We start from the raw sequence: 19,175 nt of genomic DNA, 5'->3' as shown, positions 1-19,175 counted from the left end.
ATTTTCTTACTAAAATCACTCCAAACTGTGTCCTGTGAGTGTGCAGGTGCTAAATTCCAGATGAGGAAAGACACTTAAAGCACAGTGTAACTATTTTGTAAATATGAGCATTAATGATACAAACTGGTTGGTGTCCTACAAGGTAGAAATTCAGGTAATACAAAGATTTAAAAAAATGTGTCTGGGAAGGCCCGATGCTGCTTTTATTTGTCTTACATTTTAGTAAGTTGATTCTCTCTGGATTTTGGACTGTTGGTTGGAAAAAAGACATTTGATCTTGGGCTTGGGAAATCATGATCCATATTTTTCACTTGTTTATTACTTGATTATTTACAAATGTATCATCTCTAAATGATATGATATGATATGATCTAACCATGGAATAAACACCTTTAGATTGTAATCAAATGCTATACAGTATACAACGTTTGAGCTTTTTTTTCTTCTTCTTCTTCTTCCTCTTCTTCTTCTTCTTTTTGTAAAGGGGAACTTCACACATTTTCAAAATTCATACTTTTAGTCTGACAGTCCAAAAATATTAGTGCTAAAACTCAGATTTCTGATGTCATAGGGTATAAGTCTGGAGCTGCTCCATTGACAGTGAATTGGGAATGATGTTATAGATGACACTTAGAGCACTCAGGGGAATGTTCTGAGTATATGGGTAAATTTTCTGTTTCAGAAGTGAGAACACTACAATAGAATAAAGCTCATCTGGGTATAAAAAAGAAAACAAACACAAAATCAGTCCACAAAATCAGATGCTATTCATTGTCGATGAAGCAGCTCTAGACTATGACATCACAAGTTTGAGACTTACTTCTCTGGTTTCGGGCTTTGAGAGAGAGTGGCTCATGTTCACAAATATTGATTAGACCTTCCCCAGCCATGGAAGTAATATATTGGAAATCTTAATTTAGGTGCTGTTTATTACCCTTAGAGATTTTTGTGTTGCCTGTTGCTTGTATACATGGTATACACCTTCCTCTTGAGAACCTGATTTACGTTATTATTCAAATGTGATCAGTGTTATTTACTTTATTTTCAGCATTCAGAAAAAATATTTTGATTGTAGGGGGTTATTCGCACTTTTCCTCAACTATCTCCAACTCATACCAGCTGGTGGCGCTACTGTGGCATTTCGACTCTTGCAACCGCCAAAAAACATAGAGACGAAGAAGAAACAGCGCAGACGACAGGACCAGGAAGAAGACTTGAGAAGCTTCAGTAAAGGTATAAGTCTAATTTTCTACACTTTTAAAATGCGTGTGCCATAAATATAAAGTTTCATTTAAATAAATATGGAGAGCAATAACCTGTTAACGTTTTCGGTTTGCTGTACGTCGTGTGAGCTTGAAGACACTTCGGTTATCGCTAGTGTAAAAGTTCGTCCGTTTGGGCTTGACCGCAGTGTTTTACAGTAGGCCTACTTTATCTCTGAACGTAAACTCTTCCTCAGTCAGTGTCGGCTTTGTACGCGACAGAATTTCCCTTTATACACTGTTTTCGTTCATTTATACCTCCCAAAACACAGCCAGGCTAGCTAGTTAACATTAACGAGCCTTTCCAGTCGGGTTGTCGTCTGCGTTTATAGTGAACTTAGTCATAATCCGAGACTTTAAAGGCAGATACTTAACTCAGGTGCAATCTAACGATCATTACTGTGTAGTATCAGTTAAACTTGATTCACAACGCTTAGTCTTAAGGGTCACCAAACTTGTAATTTAAAACAACGCAATGTTTAAAAGGTTCAAGTAAGTATTTTTGACTTATGGGCGGAGGAGTCAGCTGACGAAATGTATGACAGTGCGTTACACATGACGCTTTTTCATTTTGTGTGGCTACGTACAGACCATCATCCCACTTATAGCCAGCTAATTACAAGTACTAAACAAAACCTGTGATGGCACTTCAAGTGTCCTATTGCGTAAACATGAACCTGTCATTCCTGTTTACTCAACGGAGCTGCTATTTACAGCATTTCCATATATGTATGAGAAGCTCGGAGCCAGTCTAACCCTAAATTAATGAAAAAGGTATGTGCTGGTATGTTGTGATTGTACCTGCAGTACAGGAGGCAACTCAAAGCATTGCGAGTAATGATTATTTCCATTATCTGTGTGGCTTTTTATACATAGATTATCAATAGAATATGAGATAATGTAGAAGTTCAAGGTTAAGCTATTTAAATTAAAAAATAAATTACAAAATGAACATGCAAAAAACATCAGGTATATAATAACAGCACATGTAAAAATAAATAAAAAATAATGACATACATAAGTATAAATGGAGAGTATAATTGACAGTATTTAAAGTAACAGACAACCAGAATCACAAAAAAAAAAAGATGAACGGGGACAAACATAGAGGAAAAAGGTACATTCAGACAGGAGATTTGAGGGAAAAAGTGCATACATAATTTAAAGCTGACACTTATTTTGTTTTGATAATAAGTGATTTGAGAAGAGAGGATCCTTCAGTTCTAGGAGAAAAGATAGGAAGTTACTCAGAGAATTTCTGTTTGTGAATAAAAAAATAATAGCATTTAGATCAACAAAATTAATTGGATATGTCAGAGCGCTATTATCTGGATTATCATAATAAAATAATAAATAAAATCCCCAAGGTTAAAGGAGTAAACTGAATTAGAGGTTTCAAAGAAGTGAGACTCCAGATCTGTCCAAAATCTTATGGATATTTCACATTCAAAAAAAAAAAAAAAAAGGCGAGAAATAGTTTCTGTATTAATTTTCAAAAGAAGCGGGAAGTATTAGTGTCTGTAAACTTGGCAATAAGAAGATTTTTTTAAATGTCATCAAAGATTTCCGATTTACAGTGATATAAAACAGAGAAAAGCAGCAAACCCACACATTCAAGAGGCTGAACTGAGCTTATGTTTGACATTTTTGCTGGGTTAATAAAATTGTTAATCGATCATCAGTTGGCAGTTCCTTTATTTAATAATTTAATCAATAGACTCCTTGCGTCAGCACTACTTGTACTGCTGGCAGTGGGAGGCTTAACTTGAGGCCCAGGAGGACAGGCTGTCTGTTGACAACCAGAGACAGCGTGCCTCAGCTTGTTCTCCTCAGCTGTGTGCTGCTGATGAGCTCAATAGAGATAAGTAATAGAGAGCACATTCCTCCAGTTCAGAAACAGCAACTCGAGTATAAGCAGGTGGTAGACGGAGGAAAACACAACAGAAACATGATTTACTGCACCTCGTCATTGAGCAACTTCTGAAAGGGAATTGGTTGTTTATTTCCTGCTTTGTCTTCCTGTCATGGAGCACAACTAGTCTTTACAAAGTTTTCTGAATGTTTGGGCACAGAGTGTCAGAAACTAGGCGATTTATATTGTGATAGTCATTTAGAGCTGTAGTCAAATAATAAGTTAGTGGATCGACAGGAAAATTAATCTGAATTAATCTGCAGATGTTCTGATAATTGATTAATGGTTTACATTTGTGCAAAAATACCAAACATCTGATGTTACTAGGTTCTTAAATGTGAAAGTATGTTACTTTTTTTTGCCTTATTCAGTGGATACTCTTGACAGTTGGCCAAAGTGAGATATTTGATTCATGACCTTGGGCTTCAGGAAATTAGCACTGGCATTTTTCAGTTGTTTATGGGTTGATTATTGGATTGATCAAGAACATGACTGGCTGACAATGAATGGACTGAGTGTTTTTGTTGTTTCCACAATTCCAACAGAGTGATCTGTCTTCTCTAATGAATCACACCATGTCAATTTCAGGGGTCACATTCCCAGATAAACGTATATTCATATCAATCACTCCTTGTAAACTCAGTATTTTTGAATCAGGACCTTCAGTAAATGGGTCAAGTCAAGTAGATTGCGAACATTTTTTGATGTACAACAGCTTAGGGTAGGGGGTGTGGGTGGAAGATGGTAAGCGAGATATCTGTATCTGTGTATTTGTAGTGTATGTTTGTTAGGCTTAGGCTATGTAATGCAGTTTTGTCTGCATGTCTGTTTTGAATTTGTGTCGAGAGGGCCCCTTGAAAATGAGATGCTACATCTCAGTGGGGCTATCCTTTCAATAAATTCAAATAAGGTGTGTCAGAGTCAGTATCTGCAGCAGTTATTTTAATGTGACAGATATATTTAATCACATTTTAGGTAAATAGAAGTATCGGCTTTGACCTGGTGTCAGCCAGTGCACAATATATAAGGACTCAAATCGGGAAAGGGAAATAAAAAACCTGATTAGGACATCCCTACTTAATGGCAATAGGAGTCGTTGTTTAGTGTCATCTATGGCAACATTGTCAGCTGTCTGTAACAGACTAAATCTTAAAGCCACAGGAAAGCCAACAACAACATCAGCCTCTAAAGGTGGAACATTAATACCTGACTAAATATCTCTCTGTCATGGTTTACAGTGTGGTATTGTTGTTTTTAGAGACCAGACGACTTGACATTGTTTGTCTTTCTGCAGTTGAGTCAAGATGGGGGTTTTTGCTAGCCTGTTTAAGTTCGGCAAGAAAGAAATGAGGATCCTGATGGTAGGACTGGATGCTGCTGGAAAGACCACCATCCTGTACAAACTCAAACTGGGAGAAGTTGTTACCACGATCCCGACCATTGGTGAGTCCTCTCCTGCAGCTTTACAAGTTGTCACACTGCATGCTCTTCTTACCAATGCCAAGATATCAAACATTTGTTTTTTTCCTTTATATGCAGGCTTTAATGTTGAGACGGTTGAATACAAGAACATCAGTTTCACAGTGTGGGATGTCGGTGGTCAGGACAAAATCAGGCCACTCTGGAAGCACTACTTCCAAAACACACAAGGTGAGAGACTTAATGATGTTGCCAGATCTCTTAAAATCAGTCGTTGAAGCCCACTGTTGAATCCTCCATAACACATGGAATCCTTTGTCCACTGCTTCATATAAAGCTCACCCCTTTTCCATTTTCAGGTCTTATTTTCGTGGTGGATAGTAATGACAGGGAGCGAGCTAACGAGGCCAAGGAGGAGCTGATGAGAATGCTGGCCGAAGATGAGCTGACGGATGCTGTGCTGCTTGTGTTTGCCAACAAACAGGTGAATTTCTGTCTCTGCTATTAAATAAATAAATAAAACAGTATGATTAGCGGAAGAAGCTGTCATCTATAAATTGGCCATTGATTTATTAACATGACATTGGTAAGATCAAAAGAAGAACTAAGATGGCAGACACAGTGGTAAAATGAAGGTAAAAGAAGTGGGCATTTTTAATGGATTGGTGTTGTTTGTTCACCTCAACCTGCTGGCATTGCAGCGCTATTCTCCCAGACAGCCTACTGTTGCACAACTGCATAACCAGGCGTGTCTTTCCAATAACTCCAACAGCGTGGTAGATCTTCTTTTTTGAGCTGTGTCTGCAGTTTCAGAAGTTGTGCTGTCCAAGTTAACTCTCATATTATATCAGTAATTTAAGTTTGTAAACTTAATAGTTTTCAACTAGGGCCATACATATTTTAGTAGCTCCTGAAAAATAAGCTCTTCTCGATGTAGTAGGCTACAGGGTGTCAGATACATATTTGATCATTTAGTTAAATATGAGTGTCCGATTGATCTCAGTATCAGCAGATACACAATGTTAAAGGACCAAAAAAAATGGTATAGCAGTAATCCTGAATTACATATCACTTCTAAACCTCTTCTTCTCTGTCTGTCCCTACCACAGACCCATTTATCTCTTCTTTTTTTAGGGGGGACGGGAGATTTTTAGGGGAAGATAGCAAGTCAACAGTATTTGGCACAAAGAAGTGGTATACATGACCTGAAAGCTGGGTACCTGCAGATTAATTTGAGATGCAGCTCAGCACTGTGTGCCAGAGTATGTGATGACCATTCTCATTCTCAGTTATAACTAATAAATTGTTGCAGTGATTTTTTTTTTTTGATACAACATTTAGGCATTTTTTGCTACCTGAGAATTGACCTATGGCCAAGTCCCGCCCTCAAACGCAATGAGCCAATCACAGTGGGTATAGCCATTCCCATACACTTGGGCATTCTCTGCCTGGACGTTCATTGAAATGCATTACAGAAAGTCAATTTTGTTTGGTTTTATGAGCTTTTTCTGAGATTTGAAATTAAAAAATGGTCAAACGGTGTGCATGGGGTACACACAACCCCGACACAAGGTATCCTGAGAGGCTGGGCAACGAGATGTATTTTTTACACTTTAAACCACATCTCAACAGAGAAAAGTGTCTCCTTTGGATAAAGTTGTGCCGTAGACCACAACATCAACTCAATGTGAATAAGATTAACAATAATGTCTACATCTGTTCTAAGGTGAGTCAACATTGTGCTTGAGGCAACATATTGTCACTTTGCTGGAAAGAAATATAAAGTTATCTTTAACATCTCTAGCTAACGTTAGCTAAAGTTAGCCTAACGTTAGCTCCTAGCTGCGTTGTTCATCATTTCACCTTGTTTGCTGGGAGTTCATTAGCCTATTTTGTTCTAGTTTTGTACTTTGGTGATCGTACATCATTGTTAGCTGTTGTCCATAGGGCTCTTGTTAAGGTAACGTTAACTTCTAGACCTTAGCTTCATTAATTTATCTGTAATAACAGAGATAAAGGTTGGCAAATGTTATGCTGAATGATTCAGTGTAAATACTGTAGCACCAAACTAACGGAGAGCCGCTCTTGGTAAAGATGGTAAAAAGGCCGTTATCCTTTTCTCATATTCTGAGCCAAAAACCTTAACTTCAGTGGCACTTTAACTTGTTGTCTTTGATGGCGACGGCAACGAGATGCGGTTCACAAGCGTACACTGTGACCTGTAAATTTTGGCTTGTATTTTTAGCTTTTCATCGACCTTCTCAACAATAAAATGATGAATATGTCCCTCCAATGCGTAGTTTAGGCCCTTTTGGTTACTTCTCAATGACATCTGATCATTATGTCCCCAAAAATCATCAATTGCCTCCTGCGAAATGCCATGTAGTGTGACACCTGCCATAGTGCCGGTCACTGAATGTTGATAGTTTGTCTGAGTGAGTGGAGGGGGGCGTGGCTTAGCCATAGTCAATTGATAAAAATTTGACATTTTGAGGTTTCTGTAAGAAGTGCATTTTCCAGCAATTGGATGGCAAGCACTTCTATTCTGGAAACTGCTGAGAAGCTCCCATATTGTCAGCACACTTAGGAAAGCCATACACATCCATCCTATGAATGCCAGAGGTCTCTAGTTTGTAGTTGTAAAGTTTCATGAGACTGTGATTATCCTCGAGGTCACTAAACATCATTTTATACAGTAATGTCTATTTAAAAAAAATAAATAAATAAAAAAAAAAGATCTCACTACGATGAAATGGCTACTAAGGTGGCCAACATCATTACATATAAATACAGTTAGGCTCTTTTAATCCATCAGCTTTCCAGTCATACCCAAATTTATGCAATTCCAAGACTGTCTATGGACCCCGTTATGCAGAAATATTCAAGTACAGTAGATGAAAATAACATGCTTTTACTGAATACAAATGAACAGAGTGGTTTTTTGCCTCAAACTGCATAAAGTGGGTTTGTCTGTATAGGGGAGACTATAGGTACCCATAGAACCTGTTTTCCTTCTGATATGTTGAGGTGAAAGGGTCAAGAGTACTGAAAATTGCTGTGCCCATCTTTCTTTTGCCCAAAATTAGCCTAAATTGGAGCATTATTTAACTGTAAGTAGAGATGCTCATACGCCAGTAGTGATTATAGGCTATAGGCAATTTTAAAACAGCACTGACACAGATCCGGTGTATTGGATCAGTCTGGTAATAATATGAATTAGGCAATTGGTGATTGCAAGTGGCCTGAAAAAAGTGATTAGCACAAACTTTAACTGGGAATGTGGGTTGCCTTTTTTTCTCGTCATTAATTATTAAGTGTTATGTTTTCTGCTCTTTCAGGACCTGCCCAATGCCATGAATGCAGCTGAGGTCACAGACAAGCTGGGCCTACATAGCCTGCGCTATCGTAACTGGTACATCCAGTCCACGTGTGCCACTAGTGGAGATGGCCTCTACGAGGGTCTTGATTGGCTTTCAGGCCAGCTAAAGAAAGGAAAATGATCAGTCAGTCCCCCTCCTGTCTTTCATCTTTGTCTGCGGTGTGATGGGATCCTGTACTGGTCCTGTTCTCATTCTCTCCTTTCCTCTCTTTCCTCTAAAGCGTTGGACTTTTGGTCAGTGCTCCCCTGCATATTTGTTCTGTAGGGGTGTGTGTTTCTGGATGGGTGAATGTGAGTGGAAGCCGCCATGTTGTGCCCAGAACACAGTTAACTCTGTCATTCCTCTCAGTGTCAGCACATCCCAAATCACTGGTCGTCACAAAGCAAACAAGCACAGAGGATGTTTTGTCCTGTGTAATTCACTTTTTACTTCTGCTTGTGACATTAAGGCCTATTTGATGACCGTTATTTCACCCTGACAGTATACCGCAGTGTAACCTGTGTTATGTCTGATGCAATAAAATATAGTATCAGTTCACATTCTTTTAAAAATAATGAGATTTGGTGGATCAAAGTTTCTGAAGCTGCAGTGAACACTGGATACGTATTGATTCTCTCTTATAGTTTAATATTTCAGATTTTTTTTGTTTGAATCTGTCAGTCTGTACACTGCAAGTCTTGTTAATGGTCAGAATGTAATCGGCATCTGTGCCTGAAGATAAGTGTCCTTATTGGTTGAATCATTTCTTCAGTTTTTAAATTCAGTTGAGTCCCTCCTCTAAAAGTTATCCCTCTTATGGCAATAACCTGACATAAATTTTTCCGTGTCCTTGTTTTTTTACATGACTGGGTCTGGAACAAGCAATAAATGTCACAGCAAATGTTTACATATATGGAGGTGTGTTGAGTGTAGCTACTGGTGGATGTGTGTATCCTCGTGGTGCTGTGTGGGTTTCAGCTACATCCAGTTACTAGAACAGAGAGGCCTTTTGTTGGTGTGGGAGTTTCTCCCACACTGGATTTTTAATTTACTGGTAGTCTTATTTTCTTTTGTATGTCATTCTTTGGGTCAGTTTTCTATTTTATTTTTTTGTTTTTAATGTAACTGTTGATGCATGCACGACCTGGTTTACTTTAGCATGAGCTGACGTGCCAGGTGTGCAGTCTTTTGAGTAAAATGCTCTCGGGACCAGTGGGTTTGATTCAAAAAGGGCTCATTGTGTTTGGCTCAATTTTTGATCTGCCTGCACAGGGTGAAGTCGCCCCCTCCTGTGTCTTTTAGAGGGGACTCACATTACGCTGTGATTGACGGTACGGTTGAATTGGAAGTGTTCGCCCTGGCCCACTTCATGAATCAGCACTGTAAATGCTTCCTCAATGTTTCAGGCTTTATGGTGTTTTCCCAGCATGTAGCAAGGGTGCTTCCCCTGGAGTTATTTACATTTTGTCCCTCTGATGCCATTTGCACAACCTCTTTACCTTGCACAACACTGGCCTATGTAAAGACAGCGGTTCATTCATCAGCGTTTGCAATGTACCCACAGACAATAGCCCCTCCCATTGCTCTGTGCCAGCAGACCATATGAATGTTGCACCAGTTAACCCAGTAGCAGAATAGTTTCCACACACATCCACTGATGCCAAAGGCTCCTGTTATTACTAAGAAACCAATCTTGAACTGTGCACACCCCTCACTGACAGAAGATGACTTTAAGGTCATAATATCACACTGACTTCTAAAGGAAAATTAATTTTCCCTTTGTTTTTCTACAACTGAACATTTAGATGTTTTTTTTTCTGGGAAGTTTGGGTAACTGACTATTTATGTGGGTTTTCTTTGTTCTTACATTGAGGTATTTTTTAAGTATCAGAGTTCATAGCATAAGTGGTCTGGTATACAGCAAGAAATACAAATGTATATAATGTTTTGTAAGAAAATGTATTTGAACTTGACATCGTCCACCTACCCTTGTTCAGATGGGAAGCTTTAATTTTCATGATGGTTTCAGTACAAATGACAAGGCATGTGCATATGTATGTCTTCATTACCTTCTTACGCTTTTTATACTCATTTTGTAACATCTGATAAATGCACTATAATAAAGAGATCTTAATGGTACATCTGCTCTACTGGCCTTTTCATCGGAAACACTTCAAAATAAATTTCAAGGTATTCATATAAGAAATAAATGCCTCAGATAATCCTTTTAAATTCCTCTATTGTTAGCCAAAGTTAAGTTTGTATAAAAAAATATGACAGTGATGGTTAGAAATTGAAGTGGGGGTTGATGCATTAGGATTTAAGGAGAAGAGTGTGCAGACATACCATAGCTTGGATCATCACAGCAGCTCTGAAAACATGTCAGCGTGTTTCATTTTTGAGTGTGGATTAAATCAGCCACGTTCTGTCAGAAGTAATCCACTTTTTATGCTTTCGACATTATCAAAGACATGACAGGTGTCAGCAATGTGAGCTGCCTTTCAGATCTTGTTTTCCTGCTTAGTAAAACACACAGACTTGAGACTGTCACACCATCCTCAATGTTTTACCCATCAATCAACAGGATCAGAACCCAGATCTGTCTTCTGAGGTTATTTTTACAGGCCATATGATGTTTGTTTGGTAAAAATTGTTTCTTGTTTTTGTTTTGTTCCGATATTTTTCCCTGACAGTCGACATAAATGCAAAAATCAATACATGAATAAATCCACAGGTACATTGCAAGTGTACTTAAAAAAGGTTTTTTGAGGTGAGAAGAAAACGTGGTAAAGCTTTAAAATGAATTCTTTACTGTCTTGTTCTCTTGATCTTAATGACGTTTTCCTCACAGAATGTCATCAGCAAAAATCACAACAACCTCTGATGAACTAATTGTGATGATCACTAGAAGTAAAGCTCCAACATAGGTTACTCTGCTTTGACAATGATTAAACAATGGGATGATGGCTTGAAAAAGAAGAGAGATTTTATGTTTCCAACCACCTTCTTTCCAGTAGACTTGTGGTGCAGAGATGTCACACTGCCAACACGTGAGGTTATGTGAATACCTGTCTTTAGACTGGTTCCCTATAAGCCTGTCCTTCACTTAGCAGTTCTGTCTGCCAGCGGGTATGATCTCCCAGGAAAATGTAGGCCTGATGTATGGCACAAAGGAAGTGTGTCAGCCATTGTGCAAGCAAAACAGAAAGAGGATAGTGCCTTCAGTAGCTATGGTAGCCATCCCCAGTTACCAAAGAGCATCCACCTTTTTTTTGCAGTTACTATCCCAGTAGCAGAAATGGCTGACAGTGGAACAACCGAAGTAACTGTGGGAACTGTGGCAGTTGCTAGGCTCTGAGGAAAATGGAAAGTTGTCCATTTTGTCTTCACAACAATGATGCCCAAAAATCATGATAGAAATCATGCATAACTGGAATATGATTTCTTAATTATTTAGTTTCTTATCTTTATCTTGAAAGCATTCACAGGAAGTGGTAGAATACAATGAAATGTCTGCAGCTGGCATGAAAAGTAGTAGTAAAAACATTCAGAATTAAACAGTCAAAAAGAGACAGCAATTTTCCTGATATTCTGTCCCCCAGTAAGTTAGTAAAAGGAGTTAAAATTCAGACAGCATTATCAAAAGTAGTATTTATTCCAGCATGGAGTGTTTAACACAGTGCAATGGCTTATATTGTTTGATATCAGTGTGTAATTAATACAGACACTATTGACCTTATTACTATATGAATATCCTTATTGATACCTCAAAAGATTGATAATAGTTATCCGTTTTGTTTACACTGAGGAATGTGCAGGTGTAGACTTCAGTGGTGAGCAATATAAAACAATAAACAGGATCATTTAACAATAATATCTTCACTCAAGCTACTGGCTCAGGCAAGGCTTGACATAATAATAACAATAATAATAATAATAATAATAATAATAATAATAATAATAATAATAATAATAAATAGATTAAAAAGTAAATGTCATAATTACAGACAGACATTTACATTATTTTACAACTATTTTTATTAGTGAAAGCAGGACAGGTACAATATTTATATGTGTCTACATATCACCATATTCTGCTTTTACTGTAACGATAACAACTCAAGAAGTTGTAAAAGAGAAAAAATAAACAAAAAATAAACCAAACAAAATAAGAGGAAGAAGAAAATAAACAGGAGGGGTTGGTCCAACCTTGTTATTTGGTGAATTAAATGGGACAAACTGATACTAAGAAACAGCATACTCCAAGTTAGGAGGGGCAGATTCTACATGTAGTCAACAGGACAGAGATTTGATCCTTACTCTGAGGAAATGGCTGATAGGTTATTGAAAAACAAAATAAATGGTCTCCATAACTTGAACAAATCATCAGTGGCTCCCCTAAGAGAGAATGCTATTTTTCCAAGCTTAGAAAAAAACATTACATTATTTAAATTTACACAATTGCAAATGGGCAAATTTAATGTAATGTTGCATTTCCTAGCTGTGACCACTGGAGGGCAGTGAACACTCATGATTCTAAGGTTAACTGAGAGAGAAGAGGAGACACCAGAGCTGACACTTCTGGTATACTTTAAAAAAAAGCAATGGAAAGAGAGAAAGGTATTTACTGGAAGTGTTATTGTGATATCATATCTACCTTGATGCAGGTATGAATGTCTTTAACAGGCAGACTGATCCCCACATCAGAAAACAGCTCTTTATTGATACAATTATTACCAATACAGATGTTACTGTTGTTTATTTATTTATAGGCAAATATTCACACTAGAAAGGAATTAAACATATGTGTGTTAAAGTTTGCTAATAGGTAAGTCTCCATGACTTCAAAGTGCACAAGAGATATCTCCTGCTCTGGACTACAGCAGCTTTACACATAAAAATGGAGACAGAAATATTCCAGCATTTTGGGCCAGGACTTATGATTGATATACAAATGATCCATTCAGCAACAGATGAAACACATATCCTGACACTAATGTGAGTCATTTTTCGTGCTTCTCTCTCACAGGTCTAAGTTATAGCTGAAAGGATGACATATTGGGTTAATGAAGTCTGATAGCCCCCAGGGCGATACTGCAGGACATAGCTGGACAAATGCTGACGTGGTGAAAATAAGGGTCTTTTCCTGACAATCGAAGAGCCTGCAGACCACTATTCACCCTCCTTTTCCACCCCATCTAGATTTCAGGTGGCCAATTCTCCATAGAGTTGTTACCTTGGAAACAGCACCTTATGTATTTATAGAGAGCGACTGAGTAGACATGGAGAAGGGAGAGCAGGAGACAAGACATTGACTGTGATACAGGTTTTCATCTAGCTTGGTGTGTACATGCTGGGGTGCAGAGGGTTGGGGGACCAGTTCTACTTTCATTTTGCCAAGGCTCTTAAATTGAACAGAGGGTAGTGTATGATCACGTCCTTGTAGACATATCATTCCTCACCTCGCAGCAGCTGCCAGCTGCCCTTTATATTAGAATTACAAGATGCTCAATGACCTGATCTGGTAATATTTTTATTTGAAAAATAAAATTGTAATTGAGGTTGAGCTGAGGTGATTATCATCTTCTTAGAGGGCTGTGGATCTGAATCACTTTGACTGGCTCAACACATTTTACATCACATCTTTCCTGCCATAATCTTCCTCAGTCTCTCACTCGTCCTGACTACCAAATAAAGCTGAAATGACCTGAAATAATTCGGATAGGATGTGAAGAATCACACTGTTCCCTCATACATACACACACTGGGCTACACTTGACCTTTGGCAGACCCTCTCTGCGGATCCACTTGATGTGTGACTTCACAGTACATTAACCCTTTGCTCAGTCCACCATGATGTCAACATTTCAGCAACCCTTTTTTTGCTAACATTGTTACTATTGCTCCATGACCTCCTGTGGTGGACAGTAACCTTGTACATTTACTCAAGTACTGTCCTGAAGTGCAGTTTTGAGGTTGAGTATTGTCATTTTACACTATGCCATCGCTACTTTATGCCATCACTTTATGCCATCACTGTACAATTAAAGTTGCAATGTGTTTGATTAAGGGGGATATAAATTTATTAATAATAGTACTACTACTACTACTACTACTACTACTAATAATAATAATAATAATAATAACAATAATAATAATAATAATAATGATAATAATAATACTACATTGGATTTATATAACGCTTTTCAGGAGATGCCAAGACGCTTTGCAGAAATGGTACATAATATTATAGCATTCATTCATTAGTTTATAATCAGTTTATAATAGTTTAATGATCATCATCATCATTACAATCAGTCTTATTGTCTGTCATGGACCGCAGGCAGCTTGTGTTCATGCTCCTCTTCTCTGTAAAGACCAATGACCTGACACTCTTCCTTGTTCTTCACATTTGATAGAAGGTTTGAATGCATGTATCGTTGTTGGCTGGAGATGTTTCGATACTTCTTGGTACTGGGTTACCAAGTAGTTAAGGTATTGATAGCCAGCCCTATAGCGACGAGGCTGTCTCAATAACATTGGTAATCATGAATAAACACAGTGCAGAGTGGCAGCGATAAGCTAGCCACTGGGATACACAGACCGTTCTCAATCCGAAGTTGTCAAATACCTTCACTTTGGCAGTGATTTTAGTATGAGACACCTGACGCCGAACCCCACCTTTTGCATTGTTATGATATGCCACCAGTCAGCTGGATGTCGCCTGTTGCAGCAGTATGATACACGGATGGGTGGTGTCAGTGCATAATGTGGCAATATGCCGCTAGGTTGAAACACTGCTGGTAACGACGTGATATAAAGAGTTGGAAAGTCCCTATAGGGCAGGCAGTAGTTGTGGACCGGACTTTCACCCAGCAATCAAATGTTCGCTTACCGTATGAATAACCATGTGCTTTTGTTGCATAAACCTAGCCATTTGTTTTTGTTGACATCCCAGCATTTTTGGTGGCATCCTGGAACGTCAAAAGCAGATGCAGGAGGATACTTAACAAAAGATTACTGACAAAGCTGTGGTATGTGATGACTTGGGATGAAAGCGTGTTGGACACACACACATGCACACACAGTACTCACATGCACTAACATGCACACCCAGCCAGACCATCTACCACAACAACCAACGAGAGAGCTCTGATCACAACACACAGTGAGTGTGACTTCATTCACTGCTTAAGGTGCCATTACTCTACCATATTTCTACATGGCAAATAGTTGTTTGCTACTATATTAATGCTATAAATATCTTAAACAGCTCCTATAAAGATGAAACTTGCAGTTCCCACTATTTTTGACCTGGGATGCCTCACAAAAAAGCAGTGTCTCGTTAGGATGCCTTTACATGTTTTAGGTGTCTATAAGCAGTTCCACCAAAGAGAGATTTCCCCTCTAAACTTCTCAAATGGTCTAATTCAAACCGATCCAATTATCCAACATTTTACAGAAAAGCAAGATGAGAGAAAAGCCCCAAAATCCATGCACAGCTTCTTCAGCTAAACTATTAATGTCTTGATCTTATACAACAATAAAATGCTCCTTAAGCAAAACTGCATTGGTTTTAACTATCTAATAATGTCATCTATATCTATAACTTTACTATATTATTGTAATGCTCCTTTTACTTAATGTGTAGTTCTTCCACCACTGATGACCTTCATCCCAGGGGAGCTGAGGCGCTGAACCATTGTCTGTCATCGACCAGCTGAATCAATGATCCACCCCTGAAAATCAATCAAATGATTTTTGTAATGAATTGTAAAGAGCATGAAGGGGTAGATGAAGATAGAGTCACACATACATTATCCAGTATCTCTTATAAGTTTTACTCTTGCCTGGTCTAAATGTTGAGCCACAATAAAAAAAAGGTGTGAAAGGTTGTTGTAGATCTATGCTTATGAGTATTTTATGTGTGTAAATATAAATATGTGGTCCTGTTTACATCTTTTCTATCCACTACAACATTTTTTTATCTACAAGCTCACTCTTTTTTATCTACTCGCCTGTGTTACATTAATGGTCACTTGCATTTCTTGGCGTACAGAAGTCACAGAAGGTGCTCAGCAGTGTGCCTGTGGCTGGGCTGGTATTTTAAATCCTGTCCATCCACCCACACACAGCAAAGGAAACAGAGTTCATTGGTTACTGCACCTTTCTATAAAGACAAAGTCATCCCTAGCCTTTCACATCGCCATGGAAACACAGGATTTGTCCAGTTGATTGGCAGTGGACTAACGCGGAGGCCAAGAACTCTCCAATTTCAAAATACTGCTGAATCTGTAGCCTGTCATAGTTAAAGAAAGCTGTCTGCTATGTGTGAAACAAAGACAAAGCTAGATCATGTAATATAAATAAAGCTTTGCCATTAAATGCAGTCACTATTGTGACTCTATTACCATGTGTAACATATAAATTACATTTGATCTCCTCCATCCTCTTGTTTAAGTTGATTATATGAACAATCATATTGATTTGACAAGGAGAGCGCAGTAGGTCAGCCACTGTGTAGAGCTGGTGGTTCGATCTCCAGCTCCCCTTGTTTACATCGATGTGTCCTTGTTAGCGAGAGCAGACCAAGTAAGTAAGTACATTTAATCAAATACTGTACTTAAGAGCAGTTTTAGGTACTTATACTTTACTTGTGTAATACCATTTTAGGCTCCATTTACTTTTAACCCACTACATTGTGGAGATAAATATTGCACACTTTACTCTAACACATTTATTTTACAGCTGTGATCAGATTCACATTATTAACACAAAACATAATCAGATACATTCTGATGTAATGATATAAATTAAAGGGTAACTCTGATGTTTTTTAAACTGGACCACAATTTCCCATATTTTTGTGTCAACGTGACTAATGGGGACAACAATTTCTGAAACTGCTCCAGTATTGAGCGAGGCACCACACTGGCGAAACACCAGCTGCAATGTAACCAATTGGGGCAATCGTCAGTTTACGTCCACTGACAGACTCAGATTGTTGTTACAAGTGTTTGACAGCATCATGGAAAGGATCCCTACAGAGACTGACCTTTTTGTTAAAGAGTAACATCCTTGTTGTTTAACCAAATACAACAACAAGCGCTTCTAATGGAAGTACATTGATTGTGCACACTTGACCATTAATGTTACATTACAGCCTGTTTTGCCGCTGTCAGCTGCAGCCCTCTCACTCAATACTGGACCAGTTTCTAAAATTGTTGTTCCCATTAGTCATTTAGATACAAACACATGGGAATAGGGTCCAGATTCAAATATACTGACCCTTTAAGATACCCAGCAGTACTTTTACAAGCTGCAACATTAAAGCAATGCTTACACATTAATGCATCTATAATTATAAATAACTCAAAAATGTAATAATCTGCAATGGGCCATTTTGAATAAAGAGTACTTTTACTTTTGGTACCTTGAGTAGCCTATATTTTGAGGCTTCTATAGCCCATTTTTACTTGTGTTCAGGAGTGGATAGTTAAATCATTCCACAACCAGAAACCATGGATTACCAGAATCATCAGGAAACTCGGACAATTATAAAGCAGCAGCCAACAATGTAAGAAGACACAACAAAGGACTAAATTACAGAGCACAGGTTAAAGGAGCAGAGGGAATCACATTATACCTTGTTTAATTCTATGTGATAAATAAATAAATGGTTGATGCAGAGTATTTCTACAGTGGACCACACTGTGGTATTGCTCCTTTTACTTAAGCAAAATATTCTGTGAGTGTGAGTGTGAGTGTGTGTGCATGGGTGAATGAGAGGTAAAATGCTTTGTCCTACTCAGATAGGAGAGGGCTATGTAAATGCAGTCCATTTATCATTTTAACCAGGTTAACAAAACACCAGTGTTGGGGAGTAACTAATAGCATGTATTTCTTTGGCCAAATTCTGTGACCCAGTGCCATACTCCATTAACAATTGTTGACTTTTGGGAGTTGTCCTGTGGTTAAAGTTAGGATTTAGGGGCCTGGACATGGATTCTGACGGGGTAGGGTTAGCGTTAACTATCCTTTCTATCCTATTTCCGGACATTTTTTAGCCCAGTTCAAAATATTTGTTTGAAAAGTAATCAAAAATTTATCAAAAGTAATGCGTTACATTACTTTGATGAAGTTATTAAAATAGTTCAGTATTTATTACATATTTAACAGGGTAACTAGTAATCTGTAACCCATTACATTTCGAAAGCAACCATATCATCATAGCAAAACACGCAAAAACACGTTGGCCTACATCAATAGTAATATTACAACATACACTACAATATGAAGTAGAAGAAAACAATTTCTTTCACTGATGATAAGTGGAGTGTACAGGTTGAATTAACCTTATTTATTCATGGAGGCATGAAATAGTCACTTCTCACCTGACATCCGGTATTCACTATAGCATATATCCAACGCACCCTTGGACATGAGGCGGTGTAGTTCAGCTGCTCCGCCCACTTTAATTAACCCACCTGCCAACACTTGTTTCAGGCAGATCACATTTGTGGTTAAAATTAATGTTTTGACAAACTGCTTCGCTCCCCAAATCGGTTCCTTGGTTACTGCCCATGTTTACTATCAGCATCAAACCCACTTCGACCCAAATAGCACAGTGTTCATGTCCGACGGTAAGTATTTGTGTACTTGTTTTGGTGGCACATGCAGTAAGACTAACCACAGCATAGGCTGCGCCATTAGCTAACTTAGCTGACAAGTAAAAGCTCTGCATTCAAAATCTTACTTAAGCTAAAGTAACTCATTAGCAAAATGCACTCACAGTATCAAAATACGAGTGCCTGTTCTTTACTAGTCCTTGACAGAGATATATAATATTATTTATTTTTAACTGACGTGTAAACTTGAAGGCAGCATTTTGATGTTGTTGTGGGTCCAGGAGGAGCTAATTTCAGTGCAGGGTTGGTAATTAACTTTTGCCCACCTGCCACTGGAACTTGATAGATTACTATTATTTACTTTGTTTTGTTTATTTTGTTTTTTTTTGGCTGGTGAGTGCAGCAAATCTAGCAGCCACTTGCATATATTACCAGCATTTGGCTGGTGGTAATTTCAAACCCTATTTCAGTGACTTTAACAAGGGATTGATTTGAACTAGTCCTACATTTTCTATTGAATTACAGCCAGCAGCAACAACCAGTCAGTATAGATGTAAATACATTTTCCTTTGAAATGTTTGGGCACAAGTTAACA

The 19,175-nt window shown here is 38.1% G+C and overlaps 1 protein-coding gene across 1 annotated transcript; it reads left to right on the top strand.

The window, feature by feature from the left end:
• Positions 1 to 1,104: 1,104 nt before the first annotated feature.
• On the top strand, positions 1,105 to 10,091 carry arf2a (ARF GTPase 2a). The gene is made up of 5 exons (XM_033645181.2): positions 1,105 to 1,233; positions 4,469 to 4,617; positions 4,714 to 4,824; positions 4,953 to 5,077; positions 7,932 to 10,091. The coding sequence occupies exons 2-5, from the start codon at positions 4,479 to 4,481 to the stop codon at positions 8,091 to 8,093; spliced, it is 537 nt and encodes a 178-aa protein (XP_033501072.1). The 5' UTR covers positions 1,105 to 1,233; positions 4,469 to 4,478; the 3' UTR covers positions 8,094 to 10,091.
• The last annotated feature ends 9,084 nt before the right edge of the window (positions 10,092 to 19,175 follow it).

This window comes from Epinephelus lanceolatus, chromosome 18, assembly GCF_041903045.1.
Source record: "Epinephelus lanceolatus isolate andai-2023 chromosome 18, ASM4190304v1, whole genome shotgun sequence".
Classification (NCBI taxonomy): Eukaryota; Metazoa; Chordata; class Actinopteri; order Perciformes; family Serranidae; genus Epinephelus; species Epinephelus lanceolatus.
The sequence above is the reverse complement of the archived record's forward strand: the minus strand, read 5'-3'. Positions and strand labels throughout refer to the sequence as shown.

What these genes read in the sequence shown, in the direction of transcription:
- arf2a (XM_033645181.2), top strand. Translation starts at nt 4,479, where the DNA reads ATGGGGGTTTTTGCTAGCCTGTTTAAGTTCGGCAAGAAAGAAATGAGG. An exon ending in TACCACGATCCCGACCATTG is followed by an intron (nt 4,618 to 4,713) that starts GTGAGTCCTCTC and finishes CTTTATATGCAG; the next exon opens with GCTTTAATGTTGAGACGGTT. An exon ending in TTGTGTTTGCCAACAAACAG is followed by an intron (nt 5,078 to 7,931) that starts GTGAATTTCTGT and finishes CTGCTCTTTCAG; the next exon opens with GACCTGCCCAATGCCATGAA.